The sequence below is a fragment of the Rattus norvegicus genome, chromosome 1, assembly GCF_021556685.1.
Source record: "Rattus norvegicus strain SHRSP/BbbUtx chromosome 1, alternate assembly SHRSP_T2T, whole genome shotgun sequence".
In the NCBI taxonomy this organism is placed as follows: Eukaryota; Metazoa; Chordata; class Mammalia; order Rodentia; family Muridae; genus Rattus; species Rattus norvegicus.
In genome coordinates this window covers 180,381,364-180,400,835 of record NC_141534.1, presented here as the reverse complement: position 1 = coordinate 180,400,835, position 19,472 = coordinate 180,381,364, and the positions used below count along the sequence as shown (strand labels likewise).

At 34.1% G+C, this 19,472-nt stretch overlaps 1 protein-coding gene across 24 annotated transcripts in view; it reads left to right on the top strand.

Annotated features, from left to right (window-relative positions):
• Btbd10 (BTB domain containing 10) overlaps positions 1-19,472 on the top strand; it is a 57,862-nt gene that overhangs the window by 24,623 nt on the left and 13,767 nt on the right. For 16 of the 24 annotated variants that reach the window (NM_001014022.2, NM_001399402.1, NM_001399403.1 and 13 more), the window contains 2 exon segments: positions 14,350-14,546; positions 16,837-17,122. In NM_001014022.2, the coding sequence (NP_001014044.1) occupies positions 14,393-14,546; positions 16,837-17,122 (440 nt within the window). In that variant the 5' untranslated portion in view covers positions 14,350-14,392. 24 annotated transcript variants of the gene reach the window in all.

The following is a 19,472-nucleotide window of genomic DNA, read 5'->3' as shown; positions in this document are numbered from 1 at the left end:
CCATTCAGGGTTATAAACTGAGTTCCTACTTTGTGGGGTAAGAGAAGAAGGGGAGCAGGAGGAAGAAGAAATTAGTTTAAATTTCTTTTAAGCTGGGTGTGATAGTATATGCTTGTAGTCTTGGCAGTTAGTGGGTAAAGTCAAGAGGATCAGGAGATCAAGGTTAGCTGGGGCTACTTGAGAACCTGTCTCAAAACAGCAAAATGTTAATGAGGACTCAAGAGAGGACTTGCCTAGGGTTCAGTTCTTAGCACCTACATCTGGCAGCCCATAGCTGCTTTCAAGTCCAGTCCCAGGGGATCTCCTGTCCTCTGACTTCTGAGGGTTCTGCTTGCACCTGGCGTACATAGACTTATGCAGACATACATGCATACACATAAATAAATTTTAAATGATAAGGAAAAGGCCAGGAAACCTTTTGAGTGGATTTATATTAAGCCCCATTTATGTAAGATATGCACAAGTAAGAACAGCTTACTTTTAGAAGTTTCTTGTCCCATGCTTTTAGTGATTTCACTTAAGACACTTTAAAGAAAGAATTTTATGACTTTAAAAACAAAACAAAAAACTTGCCTTCATTTCAGGACGATATTCAAAGTATGTTAGGATGTTGTGGGCACTATTACAGAACACTTGGATATTCATATATAGAATAATTAGAAAATTGTAGGACACATGAATCATGACCTTGATTCGTAAAATGAAGGGTCATTGTCAGCTTGAATTAGGGGAAAATAAGATGACTAGTCCTGAGGCGCTTAAAGCATTAGAGTGAATAAGGGGTGTGTCTAGCCAGGTCTAGGAGATTACCTGCCTTGGATCTGAGGAAGCAGCTTTGAATAGTGCTGCTATTTCCATTAGATAGATTTAAAAAAAAAAAAAACCCAAACAACAACAACAAAAACTGAGGTTAATAGTCTTGCCCAAGGCTATCCAGCATGTAATCACAAAGCTCTAATTTATAGACATGACTCTCCTTAGTTTTCTTTTTTACATTTTATTTATCAGTACAGAGAAACCATGTATAGTATCATCTCTGTCTCTACCTATTCAGTCCCCCGCCCCATCACCCCACCCCCTTTCACTCTTGAGTTGGTATTTGAGTAAAAGCCCCTGTCTTTTAAGTAGGGTTTTCATTTTGTTTTGTTTTTTGGTATTTAAATCCAGAGGTTAAGAGATATACCTTATGCATCCTAGTTGCTTAAAAATATCAGAGTCAAAATCTTCTGATTGGTTTGACATTCCTCATAATCACAAGTTGGATGTGTAGCTCTAGACATTTCCCTTCTAGGCAAAAGGGAATGAGAAAATCAATATTTTTGCGAATTTCCAACAGGCACCTGCTTTTAAATGATATGCCTATCTCTAGAACGGAGACTGGGGATGAAGAAATACAGTTCTAATTTAGGTATGTTGTTGCCTCAAGCAAGACTGGCAATAATAATAATAAATAGTAAATGAGTGAACATAGTCTTCCTCATGTAGTTTTAGTAGGTATCGTAAACATTGTCCTGTTAAATGTGCTGTATTTTATGTATATTTTTAAATTGCCTAATACTTTTATTTTAATGCCCCTCTGCCTTCTTTGGCTATAATCAATTAAGTGTGGATTTATAAAAGTGATATTACTCTCTTAGGTGTATTGACTTTTGTTGATAATTAAGGGCTTGGTATAGGTAATGGTTTCTAGGTAATACAATGTTTTTGTTTCTTTTTGAGATTCTAATTTAAAACTTTTCTCCCTTTTCCTCCTTTTAAGCTCTCCCACATCTCTCTCCCCTAAGTCCTTCAAATCCATGCCTTTTTTTCATACTTATTATTGTATGCATATATACAATTTCCTCTTTTTTTAAATGTAGATATGCTATGATAGATCTGCAGTTTGAGTACAAATAAGTTAGGTTAAATTCAATGAGCTTTGATTCTATGCCACATACATACATATAACCAGTATAGTTAATATACTGGAACTTCTTAGCTTGCTGAAGTTGTTAACAGTGACTTCAGTTGAAGTATACTTGGCCAAAAATATGACAACTTTTTTTTAAATTACAAATTAGAGATCTTTTACTATTCTAAAAAAATAACTTACCCCTTTTGTATAGTGTAAAAATGCCTGACTAAAAGACACACTAAAAGCTCTTGGACTTAATACAGTATGACTATGTAAAAACTGCTGTCTGCAGTCTGCTTAGGTTTCTAAAGATAAATGCATACATGCATCCAATATCAGACTTTGCCGCAAGGTTTCATTTCCATGCAGAAGCACGCATACTCATTTTTTTGGGACACTACATGAAAAGCATGCTTTCCATCCCTGTAATAGTTCCAATAGCAATTTAGAATAGGAAAGTTTGGTTCTTAAAAGAATAGTTGGGTGGATTCTTAGGTTGCAGGTATTTTCCTCGTGGTTTAAAAGAGCTTACTGTCTAAAAGGGATACACTGATACCGAAAGGAAGGAGTTATCTGCATCCTAGTTCCTAAAACCTGGCAAGCTGTCAGGGCTGGAATTAGCTTTACAGATGGCATTTGGCAACATGTCTACATATCTCTAAGCCCTCATCTCTGGCGTTTTCTTCCACCTGCCTATCAATTACAATATCCAATCACTGTTCAGGAATGGAGAAGTGGGATGATCACAGCTCACACGATGCTGTTTGGTTAGAAACGTCAGTGCTGCACAACCCACACGGCTGAGTCAGTGTCTGTGAGAAAATGAGCTGAATTAATATTTAGAGGGGGTTGAATCTCTGAACATTTAAAGCTTAAATATCTGCAACTGCAGGATTACACAGTAGAGAGAGGAAAGCTAAAGGAAGTCTGTGGACAGGTGAGGTAGGAGGAGACTGGAAGATTTTCTGACTGTTCAGAAGAATCTTGAGGATGATGGAAAAACCAGATGAACTAAAGTTTCCTAGTAATGCCAAAGGATGCTGACCTGGCTTTCAGTGCTGCATTGTTTGAAAAAGCAGAGTCCCTTTATACTCTGATTTCAAATTTTTTTTCTTGTTTTTGTGTGTCTACCCTGGCATATACTAAAGGAAGGTGTGTATTCATTTTTTACATCCTATCTCTGGGTTATAAGTATATACAAGAATAAATATGAGAGAGGTAGAGAGAGAAATGCTGGCCTTTGTTTTATAATAGTCATTTACATTTATAAATGCAAAAGATCGTACTTCTGATTTCAGTTTAATGGCACATTTAAAATAAATGGAGTATGTTAGTATTGTTTTCATGGGTTTGGTGCTTTGTTATTTCTTATAACCTGAGAATGCTTTGTATTTTAGTGTTATATTTTTTTGAATGCAAAACTTGGCTAAGGAAACAAATTCTGAAACAGTTTTATACAATGAAAATAAAGTCAAGATAAAAAAATGAAATAATTACCTAAAGATGGAATTAAGATTTCGCTTTGGAATGAATTAAAGATGAATGAAACTGCTAATGTGTAGTAATTTTTACAAGACTGAATTCGTTTGAATGAGAAAAGCCCTGGCTGGGTAAGTGACTGTCTAGTCTACAGGATGTGAGTAGAAAAACTAAATGCTGCTACTGAGAGAGATCGCCAGGCACGATTTTTGGGTTAGTGTAATTTAATGTTAACCTAGATAAGAAAAAAAAACTGTAAACCAGGATAAGTGCTCTTGCTATGATATTCTTCATAGGTTACAGTGCTTACTTGATTTGGAGATTTTAGCACAATTTAAAATGTTACTAAGTTTTACTCTGCCTTTATTACCAATTATTTTGTAGGGACTTTTGATATATTCAGAATATTAAAATTATTTTAATGTAAATATTGTTACATCATTTCCTTATTTCAATATCCCTTATTTATTTTCCTGCCTAGTTTCTAAAATTATGAATGATTATTCAATTATCTTGATATATATGTCTATCTATATACATGTATGTATATTATATAAATTATATATGTATATATAATATGTAATCTGATATTGGGGGTCTTGAGACCTAGAAATTATAAGCTTATTATTATAATAAAATTATAAAAGGACAACTTCAAGGTTAATCTTCTTACCTTACACTTTGTAGAATACTTAGGTTCTGCTGGTTCTTTTCTGATAATGAAAGTGATACATATTATTCATTACATAAATTTGATAGGCATAGAAAAGCATATAGATGAAATGTTATTTTCCTAAAAGAAAATGCTTTAGGCATTTCATATTTAGCCAAATATGAATATATACACATATATGCAAGTATATAGACATATATATCACATGTACACTTAAAATGACCCCCAGGGTTGTTATATGTTCTGTTATATAAGGTACCGTCTAAAAATTATGGACATTCTGTATTGGTCTTCTTATAGCATAGTTGGGTTACACAGTATTTTATATATACTTTGTCATTTAATCAATTGTAGCTGTTCTGGAACTTGGCCAGAGAAATGATTATTTCATACTATAAATTTCTTCAAAAAAGGACTGTCTTAAGGAGTTAAGTAAAAATGTAATTTCTATTTTGTTTTTTGACAAAAAAAGATCCTTGATCTCATTTCACCTTGAGCTTATTGAAGATACACACAGTATTTTAAATGAAGCAAATAGCTCTTATAAAAATCAGAAAAATTGGGGTTCAAATGAGTTTGAGCCATTAGAAAGTAGGAGCACTGTTCAGAAGGGTTTCTTCCGTAACATTTAGAGAAAGAAGTTATTCCAGGGAAGTGTAATAATAGTATTTAACAATGAAGGAGGGACCTTAGCTCTGACTTCGAAGTTTCTTAGAGAGGAAGAACAGACCACTACAAACAACAACAATAATAAAACAAGCATTTTTAGGGACATAGAAACCAGTATACGAAGACCTAAAGGTGCAAGTTATACAAGGAGGAGCTGCATTCAATCAAGATGTTCAAATTACTGGTAGTTCTTATGATCTTTGAAGATTTATAAGATCATAAGAACTGCTAAAAGATTCTGGGCCTAATTTTTCAGGCACAACATTTTGGAACAGAAATGAGAAGGATAATATATTACTAACTTAAAGAAGATCAGATGAAAATGTGAAGTGAGTTTTTAAAAAGTAGACCAACTTTAAATTTTCTCTTATGTGGTTAGTATAATTTGTACCCTTGGAATATATTTGAACTTTTTGTTTGTTCAATTTACCCTTGAATGTAAGGTAGGTAAGAGAACTAAATGTAAAAGATTTCCAAGGGTCTATGTAAGGTCTGTTAAATACCTCTGTGTGACTTTAACATGGTGCATGAAAAAGTGAGTACAGTGTCAGTAAACTTGACATGAAACAACAATGTAATATGGCCTCTGACGTCCCCCATACCCCCTACCAGTTATTAAGTTATTAAGGACTCTTATAATAACAATTACTTTTGTATATTTGGAGAATAGTAATTGGTAAAGAAACTAAACTTGGTTTGACTCAGACTTACTTGAGGCTAGCAGCATGAACTCTGAAATTGAGCTTTGCGTCGTATATTAGACCTAGGACTTAATTAACTCTGATTTCAGATAACTAGTCAAGTGATTTGATTACTACATATGTTCTGAAATTTTAGCTACAATCCATAGACTTAGTAAGATATACCAGAGTGTGATTGTTTTTGTCAGCTTGACACAGGCTATAGTTGTCTGGGAAGAACCTCAGTTGAGGAATTGCCTCCATTAGGTTGGCTAGTAGGCAAATCTCTGAGGGCATTTTCTTATTAGTAATTGATGTGGGAAGACTGAGCTCACATAGGCAATATTGGTTGCGGTTGCATAGAGAAGGCAAGCGGAGCAAGCCAGACAGTAAGCAGCATTCCTTCCTGGCTTCTGCTTTGGTTTTGCCTTGAGTTCCTGCCCTGACTTTCCTTAGTTATGAATTGTGATCAGAATATATAAGCCAAATAAAGTTTTCTCTCCTTGCTTTGATCATGATTTTTTTTATAGCAATAGAAACCTAAGACAGAAGTATTCAAAATGAGGAAGATACCTCCTCAAACTAACAGTTACTGCTATAGAAGGTCATTATCTATAAATGAACTCCACTGTAGATATAGTTTGTGTGTTCATGATTTTCTAATATGAATGTTACTGTGTCCGTGGCTTCTGAAGTTTTGTTGTCTTAGTTTATAAACCCTCTCTTTAGGAACCTGGACATTACATGAATACTGACTTCTTTAATATCTGATATTCTTTTCACTTATTTTTTCTCTTTTGAGGATATTCTAGGTACGTTCTTTCAGTTCTGCTATAATCTTTTCAAAATTGTTATGACTGTGGTTTTGATTTTTTTTTTAATGGTTTTACTAGGAATGGTCCCTATAGACTCGTGTATTTAAATGTTTGGTCCATAGTTGGTAGAACTGGGAAAGATTAGAAAGTATGGATTGGAGGAAGTGTGTCACTGGGTGTGGGCCTTGAGGTTTCAAAAGCCTTTGCCATTCCCTGTAGTTTCTCTCATTCCAGACATTCTCTCTTAACCCCTCTCCCTTCTCTTGTCAGTCTCTTCCTCCCCCCAACACCCACCTCTCTGTCTGCCTGCCTGCCTGCCTGGTGCTTGTGGACCAGTTATAAGCTCTCATATACCACTTCAGCACCATGAATGCCTGCCAGCTGCCCTCTCCCCCACCATGATGGTCACAGATTGTAATCCTTTGGAAGGCTGAGCTCCAATTAAATGCTTTCCATAATAAGTCATACAAAGCTGAGCCCTTAAATTCCTCTTCAGTCCTTAGGAACCTGCTTTCTGCCTTCCATGTAAACTTGAATTCATTAGAATTTTGGTAAATTTGCAAGTTATGTGCATAAATTCACACTATGTTGGTATTGATTAGGTTTGATGTAATAGATCCTTGCTTTTTAAGTGTGATCATATTAATAACATCTTTAAATCCAGTCCATGATCCAGATCTAGGGATTGAGCCATGGGCCTCTTACATGCTGTGTAAGCACTCTAATCAGCCCCAGATTTAAACAGTTTTAAAGACTTTATTGCATGACTTTGAAATTAAATGATAAATTAGTATTACATAAATAAGTAGAATTATAAGTTAAAGTTATAAAAAATGTAAATGCAGAAAATAGTTTGACTTTATGTAAAGTAAGTTTATTTACATAGCTAGAGGTGGTAGAAGTTACTGGTAAAAAATTAATCTAGAAGGAGTCATGATTGAGGAATGTGATTTGGGTGTTTGTCCTAGCTTTATTGGATAGTGGTGGCTTGTGAGCTCTGTAGGTGGTCATCAATTGATATAGTAGCTGTTCTTAATCTGATTATTGATATAAATGCTTTTGGTTTCTGAGACCATGAACTATACAGCTGTATGCAAGAATCTGTAGGCTGGTGGGCTTTAGTGTTGACCAGTGAGACAGCCGTAAGAAAAAGCTTGATTGAGATGATGTATGCATACGCTTCATGGTCTCAAACAGGTTCTGTGGCCAAAAATCCAGCTTGGGTGTACAGTGTGATAAGTTTAGATATTTTATGTACCCATAAAACCTCAACAGCCAGGGGTATATTGGCATATATTTCACATAAAAAAAGTTTCCAAAGTGCCCTTTTCTCTTCCCTTCCAATTGCCGTATTTCCTAGAATTTCACATATGTATTTTGTCTGCCTTTTTCACTGGGCATAGTTATTTTGAGATTGACTTTTGTTATGATTTATAAAACTTGTGGAAAATACTCATAGTTTATTGAATTTTGTCAACTGTAGGACTATATTACAATAGTTTATCCTCCTGCCCATGGGCATCCAGGTAGTTTTCAATTTTGAGTGGTTATAAGTAAAACTTAGAAGAATATTTGTATATACAGGTTAGGTTTTATAGAGACATGTTTTCATCTCTTTTCAGAAGTAAAATAAAATAAAATAAAATGAAGTATCTGTGCTCTATGACCAGTATATGCTTTATCTCTCTTTTTTTTTTTTTTTTTTGGTTCTTTTTTTCGGAGTTGGGGACCGAACTCAGGGCCTTGCGCTTCCTAGGCAATATGCTTTATCTCTTAAGAAACAAGTTGTCTTCCAGAACAGTTTCCAAAGTAGTTATACCACCCCAGTCCTTCCACAAGTATATGTGAGTTGTATTTCATATACATGCCCCATTATATTTATTTCATGTATGCATGTGTAGGTTAGAGGACAGCTTAAGTTGTTTTTCTTGTATCACCTTGTGAGATCTTCAGATCAGCAGGTCTGTATGCAGTGTTTCTGCATGCTGGGTCACTTTGCTGGCCCATGGTCAGTTTTTTGTCTAGCTGTCCTGAGATACATTGTCATTTTAATTTGTATTTCTTTAATTATTGATGTTTAATATTATTTCATATATTTCATTTTATCTATATATAGTCTTTGTTATCATTTTAGAGTTTATTCATGTACATGGCCTTGAGAACACAGAATTATTTTCTCTTATTAGTGGTTTTTGTTTTTCTTAAATGGTGATTTTTGAAGAGCAATTTTTTTAAATTCTGTGGCCAATTATCACTTCACTCATATATGAATTTTGCTTTTTGTTTCTAAAAGTTTTACAGTTTTAGGTTTATGTTTGTGGTCTATTTGGAGTTAACTACTGCCCAGATCAGAATCCTATTCTTTCCAGTTCTAGAAGTGAAATGTCCATTGCTTATCTCTTTCAGTACCATTTGATAAAATACACTTCTCTTTTATTGCTCTTGAATGCTTGTTGAAGTAGTGTATATTTCTCTGTTCTCATGAGAGTTGAACATTTCCTATTTTGTCAAATCTTTCTCTTATTCGACACTTTATTTGACACTCAGACATAATTTTCAAGTATGAGTGTTTCCTTCTACAAATTAATTTTGCCTTCATTGTTTGGGATTAAAGGTGTGAACTAAGGGCATGTCAATATTCCAGCTGGAGGGATTAAAGGTGTGTGCTAAGGCTGAGACACACCACAACTAGAAACATGTTTCTCCAGTAAACAACACAATATCCGAGTTCACAGTATGATCAAATATCTAGCAAGTCTTGTGTTTTTAGACAAATTGCATTTAGGTGGTGATATTATTATATCTTCACATTGTATTATTGTAATTATCAAAAACACTTAGAATATTTATCTGTTGTAAGGCTTATAGTTTTCTTGGGATACTTTTTGGTCCTGTTGGGATAATTCTGACCTCATAGAATGAGCTAGGAAGTTCTGTCTTTTTAGTTTAATGGGAAAGTTGCATAAAGTTGGTATTTTCTGTTTGAGGTATTCATCATGGAACCATCTGGAACTGGAGAGTTTTTGGTTTTTTTTTTAAGGAATGTTTTAAATTATAAATTCAAATTTTCTCAATACACACAGAACTGTTCAGTGTGTCTGCATTCTTGAGTGAGCTATGGTAGGTTTGAATGTAATTTTCCTAAGTTGTTGAATTATTTTGGAATGAAGGCTTTTTAAAATTATTATTAACTATTCTTTGAATTTCAGTAGACTTTGAACATACCATTTCTGACAGTAGCCATTTGAATCTCTCTTAGTCCTTTCCCACGTGACTAGGGTGGACATTTCTCAGCTTTACTGATCTTCCAAGTTTTGTTTCATTGGTTTTCTTGGTTATCCTTCTGTTTTCTAATTGATTTTTAGTCTGCTCTTTATTAGAGGGTTCATTGAGAACTGCTGCTATGGGGATCAATGCTGAAATTGGCCACCTAAGCACTACTATACTGTAATGCATAGCATAGAGTTGAGACCTGCCAGGTGATTTTTAGTTTTATTGTGTTTTGAATTTTAAATTTTTCTTTTCATTCTTCTTTTAGATAAAGGTGTTTGATTTCTGAGTATTTTTGAGATGTTTTGAATTTTAATTTAATTCTGTTGTAATCAGAAAATACTTTATATGATTAAGTTCTTTTAAGTTTATTGAGATTTGCTTTATTGCCTAGAATATAACCATTGTCATTGTAAATGTTTATGTGCATGTAAAAAAGATGATTTTCCTGCTGTTGTTCTGTGAAGTGTTTTATGTCAGGTCAAATCAGTTGATAGTATTATTAAAATCTCTAATTGATTTCTGTCTGCTTCCTCTGCTAAATATTGCAGTAGGGCTGAGCATATAGCTCAGAGGTGAAATGTTCACGTATATGTGGGGCTGGCTGAGTTTAGTCCTTGGTAACATAATATCCAAACAATCAAGTAGGTAAATATAAAGATAATATGAGTGTTAAAACGTAATTGTGGGGTTAGCTCTTTCTCATTTATCAGTTTTTGCTTTGTATAATTTGAGTCTGGTTATAAGGCAGAAAAACATTTGAGTTGTGTGTTCTTAATGAATTCATCCCCTTTCCTCATGAAAGAACTTCTTCTTTGAGCTCTGCTTCACTGTTATAATGACCACTGTTGTCTGTTATTGAACTGATGCTAGCACAGTGCCTTTCTTCTTTCTGTCATATTGAATCTCTGTACCTTCTTATTTAAAGTGTGTTTCCTGTAGGCAGGATAGTTAGGTTTGGCTTTGTATCCTATCAAATCTCTTATCTTTTATGGTGTAGATCATTTATTTACATTTAAGAAGCTTATGTAATTTGTATATGAATAAGTCTGTTACCTTGATACTGTTTTTTATTCTTTTTTCCCTTCTATATCCTCATTTTTTTCTTGTCAGTTTTTGGATTAGCTGGTGTGTGTATGTTTGCCACAACTAATCGTGAGTATCCTAGCACATGTGGATATTTAGAGGCCAGAGATTGATGTTGACTGTCTTACTCTATCATTCTCTTTCTTGTTTTTTAAAAAAGGATCTCTTTACTGAACCTGGTCATCCAGGAAACTTTGAGATCTAAACCAATCCCAATCCCTGTAGTTGCAGACACATTTCTGTGCTTGCCTTTTACATGTGTGCTAGGGACCTAAACTTAGGTTCACATACTTGAACAGCAAAATATATTTATCCACTGAACTAGTTGTTCTAGGGACAACTAATTGTGTGTTTGGGGGAGGTGTTTTACTTCAGTTTGTAACTAAGTCTTAGAGTGTGAACAGCTGCTTTAGCATTTACAGTATACCATCTTTAACCTGCCTTCCTTCCATTTGCCCCTTTTTATGATAGTATAAAAACCTCACAACAGTGCACTGTCATTTCTTCCATCCCAGTTTTGTTCTGTTGTACTCATGTGTATGTTATAAACTGTGCCATATTGTTAGAATTATTGTTCACACTAATCTTTTAAGAAGATTAAAACAGTAAGAAAAATATTTTTCCAATGTACTTACTCCTTTCAGGGTCTCTCATTCTTTGTGTAGATCTATATTGTTACTCGGCTGTTTTTTTTTTTTTCTACAAGAATTACTTCCATTTGTCTTTTGAATAGGTATACTCATAATAAATTTGCCATTTTGTCTTAAAATGTCAGTATTCTTGTTTTGTTCTTGAAATATAGTTTTGTTCTAGACCAATGGGAACCTATTTATTGTTGCATTTTTCATGAAAGTGTATGGCGACTTATTGTGCATATTACATTTGTGGCTTATTATGCATATTACATTTGTGACTTGTGCATATTACATTTGTGGCTTTGTAATTTTCATCAGTTTGGGAGAAGGCTAGGCGTTTTTCTTCCATATTTTCTCTTTTCATTTTCCTTTGTGGATTCCATCCAAGAAGTCATATTTGGATTTGATCCAAGCATATCCAAGCTCTGTTTATATTGCTGCTTATATTGGTGGAGCTATTTGGACAGGAGAGTAACTGCAGTCTGGCCACTCTCCTGGCCAGAGGCAGGTACTGGGAATGAGCTACTTTCTTTGTCTCCTGTATCAGTTCACAAGGCGCACATTCTTTTAGATGCAGCCTGAAGCAGAGCTTGAACTTGCTTGTCCTTGTTCTTTATTTTGCACATACTGCTCTGCCTTTAGAGTGTTTTCCTGATCTAAAATTATTTAATCAAATAGGGGAGAATGTGATTTTTGAAGGCTCATTCAGCATACATCCTTTTTTGACTTATAAAGAAAAAAATGGTTGTATGTGATGACAGTGTTTGCATTTATTTAAAATCTAATCAATTTAGAAATGAAGTCAATATTTCAGTAGAACATTTAGCGTGCTCCCTGTCTGTCTCTCTCTGTCTCTCTCTCAGCTAAAATGATGTCATGTAAAAATACTTAATTAATTAGTCTGTCTGGCTCTTATTTGAACTGAACATTTAGCCTGTTTGCCTTTAGCCATAGTTGTAATTGGACATTCTATTAAATTACTGGGTCACATTTAGGAAACTTGCTTTCTTGTGGTTCAGAATTATTAAAACTTAGCAGTAAGAATAATAGAGGGTTCTGCCACCCCCATATATGATCCTTCTATTAATAAGCAGTCCTTTTTCTACTTCAGAAATCAGCCAAAAATTCTGGTATTCCTATTCCAGTAGTAGAATCTCTTGGTTCTATTTGAAGAAAATGATTATGTTCTAAGAATATAATTGCCCCCTCCCTTTCTAGAAGGAACATGAGAGTGGAAAATTCTTTTCTTCATAAGGCTTATAAGAAACAAATGGGTGATAATGGTTAACAGATTGCCTTTATTTCTCTAGGAGTAACTAAATCTGCTTTATCTTCTATACCTGTAATCTGTTATAACAGGATGGTGATTGATTTCCATAGTAAAAAAAAAAAACCACAAAAATAACAAAAGCAGTATAGTTAATAAACTAACAGAAAAGATGACCTTAAGTCACTACAGGATTTAAATTAGCTTTTGGAATTAGAAGATTACATTTTAACCAATGTGGTTTTGATAAAAAGAATGCACTAGAGTATAAAGGGGGCATTAGGATGAAGCAAGACTTAGCTTATAGTGTTACTACCATGTTGGCTAGTATTGTATAACTAACAGAAGTTTGAACCTTTCTATCTTCATCTGTTATAACTAAACAACTAGCATTTAAAAGGTGCCCTGTGGCAGCTATGCTAACCCTTCTGTTTATTATACATGATTCATTTCTAGTATCAGCTGTAGAAAGTAAATAAAAGCTTAGAACTTATCTTACAGATAGGGGACTTGTTTCCAGATATTTAGTAACTCAAAGTATTATGTAACTATTAAAAGATAGTTTGAGTCTGACTCTTTATTTCTGTGAAACCATAAAGTACCTTCTATTTCTAAAATATGCTATAAAATATTTTTTAAACTGTGAACTGTCTAATTAATGGGTTCTAGTTAACTACCATTGCTTTTTCTATACCTGCCTAGATTGTAATCTCATTGTCAATTTTTATTGTTTGTTCTATTTTCATTATTAAATTTTTATATATTTTTAGGAACAAACTATAGTTTTTAATTACATTCATCTACCTATTTATTATTTTTGTGGGGCTCACATGTGGAGATGAGAGAACAGCTTTGCAGGACATGGCTCTCTTCTTTTACCATGTAGTTTCTAGGGATCAAATTCAGCCCCCTAACTTTTATCTGTTGACTTTGTCTTCATCTTTTGAGGTTCTAAAGTATTCGTTGTCTTATTACTCATTTAGTTGTTATATATTTATGATGTACATATTTTACATTTAGAAGTGAATTATTTATACTTCTCAGTATATGTATTGTTAATGTATTATTACTACATGGATAAGTTCAAGAGAGCTTCTTTTTAAAAAACCGGTAAGAACAGATGTTAACTAGATCTTAGCACTCTATTGTCACTTAACACATCATTGTGCCTATAGTATGCATATTTAATAATACTGGGAGTGAATACTGTTACTAGACTATTTTAGCTAAAGGACAGTGTTCTTAGTTACCTCTCATAGTAGAATTAAGTCTATATAACATTTTCTGAATTTTTTAAAAACTCTCCCATTTTTTACAATTAGAAAGTATAATAAAAACTGAAATTAACATAGTAATAATAATAGATTTATAAAAATTCTCTAAGTGTTTGCATGGAGACTTGTTTGATGGAAGACCAGTTATTTTGCCCAAACCTCAATTTTATTTATCTATTTTTTTTTTAAGTTTTTAGTATTTGGTGCTCTCTCCATCTAAGATCCCATTGCAAATAAATTTAAAATACCTGTATAACTCCTATTACTAAGCTTGCTTGTATCTTAGAAGTCAGTTGCTGTCATATATGATAGTGAATGCCTGTAGTACCAGTACTGGGTGGGGAGAGAGGCTGGCGTCTCTGTAGTAAAGAGTTTATCTCTCTAAAACAAGACAAAGAGTCAGTTAACCTATTGGGGCTTGAGTTCTTTCAATGAATTTGTCAAACGTAAAGGTTCAAGGTAAATCAGATTTTAGAATCAAAAAGTAACATTTGCTCTTTATACTTTAAAATATCAGTTGTATACTAAAGCATGTTTTCACTTGAAATGCTTTGCTATCCTTTTTTTTCCCTGCTTTTATGATCAATTCTCTTTTTTAACCTATCAGCACTGCCTCACGTGTTGCTAAGGGAGGAGTTGACCACACCAAAATGAGTCTGCATGGTGCTAGTGGGGGACATGAGAGATCAAGAGATAGACGAAGGTCAAGTGACAGATCACGAGATTCATCTCACGAGAGAGCAGAGTCTCAGCTCACTCCTTGTATTCGAAATGTGACTTCACCAACAAGGCAGCATCATATTGGTATGTAAGATCATCTCACCCCACGATCCTGTCAGCAGTCAATTGTGATGATGTTCATTTGTGCACAACACTTGAGTAAGGTTCGCTTCTTTGTTGTAATTCAGTTATTTGTATTTTAACTGATCTTGATCCTTAAAAAGACAGCTTATTAAATCAAGCATAGAGGTATATTTTAAGTTTAGGAGCAATCTTATAAAAGAAGTAACACAAAAAGCTTTTCAAGGTATAATAATCCAGATTTTTAAGAGAAAAATTTCCAGTTAACTTATAACTAATAACAGTAGCTTATTATAAAATAGTAATAAGGTAAATTATTGCTACGGTTCTCTTGTTAGTCATGCTAACAAATAAAAGAATAACCATTGTGGGATTATTTATTCTGAGTATTGACAGATTTCCAAATTTAATAATAAAAATAGACAAAAGAGAAACATGTTTTACTTTGTTAGCAGCTTGGGTCTTCTCCTTTCTTCTTACTCATAGACACGCACTATTAGTCCAGGAAAATATACTGTATCACTATGAAGTACATAAATATGCCCAAGCAGTACGCCATTGTTGGATTCTTTTTTAAACTTCCTCATAGGAAAGGTATAAATAACTAACTTTGGTTGAGGGTAGGTTTATGACGACTTCTGTGTTATTTGTGCTTAGTTAGCATGCATGTGGCCCTGGGCTCAGACTCTACCACCTGTGTATGTGAGGACATATTTAGGCTGCAGGTCTGTATAGTTTGATGGTAGAGTACTAGTCGAGCATGTACAAGGCCCTTTCAATCCCCAGCAGGCACCACTCCCACATTGACTTAACCATATCTGTAATATCTGATAATTTGAGGTAAGTCAAAATCATTTAAGTTAGGCCTTATAAGGCAGAGAAGTTACCAATATCTAATTAGGTCATTCATATGCAAAGAATGGGCAGAAATAACAAAAAGAGTTAATAGTCTCTTCCATGATTCATTGAGTCTGAGAAATGAAAGCAGAATACAGTTATTTTATCACTCCAGTAAATTTTGTTGTGGGGATGCTACCAGCCTCATGGAAACAGGAATTAAAGGAGGAGGGTGTCAGAACAGCTCTGGAGCTGTAGCGAGCCTAATTATACAATCAGCATGCTGTACAGAGTGTTCTAAGTAGCCTGAGTCATAAAGGAATTTGGCAAAAACTGATGAGACAGAGGTACATTTTTAGGTCACCTTTAAATTTTAGCAATCTAGCCTTTAAATAAAACTTACCATACAATCTTTATTTCCCTTTTATAGTAGGGTATTAGAACATCTAAAGAAAACTTGTAACAATATTTTTTACCAATAAAAATTATAGACAGTAATTATATGGCTAATAGTTTGCATCATTGCCACAGAGTGGTGCAGTCCTGTAAACCTAGTACTGAGGAGGCCATCAGCAGCTGCGTAGTGAATTTGAGGCCAACCTGGTCTCCATGAGACCAGGCCTAAAACAAAAAGAAAACACTGTACTATCTGTTGCTTAATTCTTTGGTAGTCATTAAAGTTGTATGGTTTTGTTTGTTTACTTCTTAATTGTCCCTACTGAATTTTTTCTTTTTAGATCTTCTTTTTATGAGAAAAATTACTGATTTCAGTGTGGCATTATTAATAAAACATGTTTCTACAGTTGTACTTCATGTTCTTTATAATGGTAACCTTTTTTAGTAATTAGGGCTGTTTTAAATTATTCTCAGGCTGAAGAGTGGGAGCACTTGTAATCTTAGTACCTGGAAGTGGACGATCATGCCTGGGCTGTGTAGCAATACCCTGTCTCAACAAAAAACAAAGAAATCAATAATAGCTCTGTCAAATTTGATATTCTAGTTAACTTTACTAATTTTTCACATCTATTTATTTGACTTATAAAAATCAAATTCTGATTTTTGGTATTTTTCAATGGAATGATAATGAAAGATTTACCTTTATTTTGCTATTTGGCTGGATCAGCATCAGTTAGCTCAAATATTTTAAAAAACATTTTTATGTTTTGAGTTTTATTCTTGGGTTTGTTGAAAATGGTATTTGAAATAGAAAAACAAATTCTGCAGTTTCTATATCAGACATTTTAGAAGATTCAGTTCTCAATTATTTTCAACACAGGTTTTTTCAGTATAGCCCTGTCTGCCCTGGAACTTGCTCTATAGACTAGGTGAGCCTGGAACTCATGGAGATCTGCCTGCCTCTGACTCCCTCTTGCTGGGACTAGATGTGTGTGATACCACCTCCTGGATCAAATCTTCTGAAAGATAATTTGTCTGACCTTAATATTTTTTTTTTCAGAACGAGAAAAAGACCATAGTTCATCTCGTCCAAGCAGTCCTCGTCCTCAAAGAGCATCCCCAAATGGCTCCATTAGTAGTGCTGGGAACAGTAGCAGGAACAGCAGCCAGTCAAGCTCAGATGGAAGCTGTAAGGCGTCCGGGGAGATGGTGTTTGTGTATGAGAATGCAAAAGAAGGGGCTCGCAGTGTGAGGACATCTGAGCGAGTGACCCTGATAGTGGATAACACCAGATTTGTTGTGGACCCGTCCATTTTTACTGCACAGCCAAATACAATGTTGGGCAGGTTTGTTTCATTGCTGCTCATTAATTTTATTACTAATTTTAAAGCACTTTTTACAGTCATTTTTGTGTGTGGTTATTAAGTCTTACAGTAAAATTTCTGCTGTAGAGAGGATGTAGCATTTCTATTTCATAGATAAAAGAACTGAATTTTGGAAGTTAATTTGTCTAAGTTAATAATACAAGTGGAATGTGGGCAGAACAAAGCTTAAATTTGGTTTTATTTTGAATGGTCTTTTGCAGTACCTGTAGCAGTAGCAAATAGCAATAGCACGTTTGTCATTAAAGTCAGAACACTGGGGCTGGAGAGATGGCTCAGAGGTTAAGAGCACTGTCTGCTCTTCCAGAGGTCCTGAGTTCAATTCCCAGCAACCACATGGTGGCTCACAACCATCTATAATCAGGTCTGGTGCCCTCTTAAAGCTGTATGATGTATACATAATAAATAAATAAAATGTTTAAAAAAAAAAAAGTCAGAACACTGAAAGGTCTCTAACAGTCGATCTGGGAGATTGAGTTTAGCCAGATGAATTGTAAAATTGATATATTTCCCAAATGAATTTCTAAAGCCTGTCAGGTATAGAAGGATACCTATCAGCTTTGTTTAAAAGAAAACTGTTTTATTAGCTGCGAAGTTGATTTGAATTGCCACTTTGATGTAAATTTGAATTGTAAGTTTGTTGTAAATATTTAAGGTGGGGAGTAAGGGTAATTGTCATTTAGAAAATGTGTAATTGGTCTTGAGTAGTTAAAAGTTTACGTAATGAGAACCACAATCTCGAGATTTTAGATAATGGAATTATTTTCAGCATACCTAAAATAAGGGTCAAAGACTTCAGTATAAGGTCAGTATTTTTGTCTATAACTAAGATGGAAAATATAAATGAAACAGATGTTTACATAAGGCAGAAACTTGAAGTATGTTCCTATTCTATTTTTGTGATGGGTGTAGGGACTCTAGGGAGGAGGAGGATAAAGGGAAGGAGAGAAAGACTCAGTACAGAGTTGCTGGTGTTGTGTTATTGTATACATTCTGAGTAACTAAATAATTTTTCTAAATGATATTGGACTTGAATATGCATTTCCATTAATATGTATTTTTAATGTCATGAGATGATTAGTGGAAGCTATTGACTTGATACTGTTCAATTTTTATATAAAAATAAAGTAGGTATTTGAAATTTTGCTTCAGCTGTTTTAAACTGGTATTCACATTGATCTGAAAGAATAGTATTCCTTTTGTAAAAAGTTCAAGCATTTGAGGAAATTGCTTGACATTTGATTCTTGATGCTATTCAGTCAGTGGAAGCTTCTGTTCAGGCAGTGACTAAAGCATATCTTTGGGGAGGAAAATTAATATTCATAGGAACTGGAAAGCACTTGGCATTCTTTTTGGAAACTTTAAAATAAAAAAGCTTTGTTTTTTATGGATTTCTGTGTTATAACAAAGAATAAACTGCTTAAACTACTGGATAAAATACTTGAAATAATTGTGTTTATTCTGGAAATAGTGGTATTATTGAATTCAGAGGCTCAATTTTTTTTACATTAATGATTTTAAGATATTTCTTAGTACTGCTTGAAACTTTCCATTGCAAAGAACATTTTTTAAAAAATTGTTTAATTTTCTCAGTAGTTACCAGTAGGGCCAGCAATGTCTTGGAAACATAAAATTCCTGTTTTTTAACTCTTTCTTATGTTAAAATAAAGAATAGGAGGTTTCTTCCTTTTAACTCATTTAATTAAACTTTTCTGGGTGATGCTTGTTTTTTTTGTTTCGTCTTTGTTTTGTTTGTTTTTGGAGACAGGGTTTCTCTGTGCAGCCCTAGCTGTCCTAGTACTTTCTCTGTAGATCAAGTTACCCTCGAACTCAGATATTCACCTGCCTCTGCTTCTCAAGTGCTAAGACTAAAGGCCTGTGCCACTATTCCTAGCCATTTTCCATACTTTCATTTTCCTACTCAGGTACTGGTTTGGTTAGTTGGTTGGTTTCTTTTTTTTTTTTTTTTTTTTTTTTTTTCAGAAGACAGGATCTTACTGTGTAGCTTCTGGCTATTTTGGAACTTACTATGTAGAGCAGGTTGTCCTTGAACTCAGATTCAAATGCATGGATTAAAGGCATGAACCACATTGCCTAGTTCATTCACTGTTCTTAATTTTCTATTCTAGGATGCAAGTCTAAGAATTTTGAGTAGGATTCCTTACATTTAGAATTTGTGAAATGTTAAATAGCCTAACTTGCTTATATCTTCTTACTTTTTCCAGTTCAGCTTACTGTATGTTCTGTTAATATACTTCAACTTTATGATGAACAGAAGTTTCATGGGAAGGGCACAGATTAAACACACCCCTCT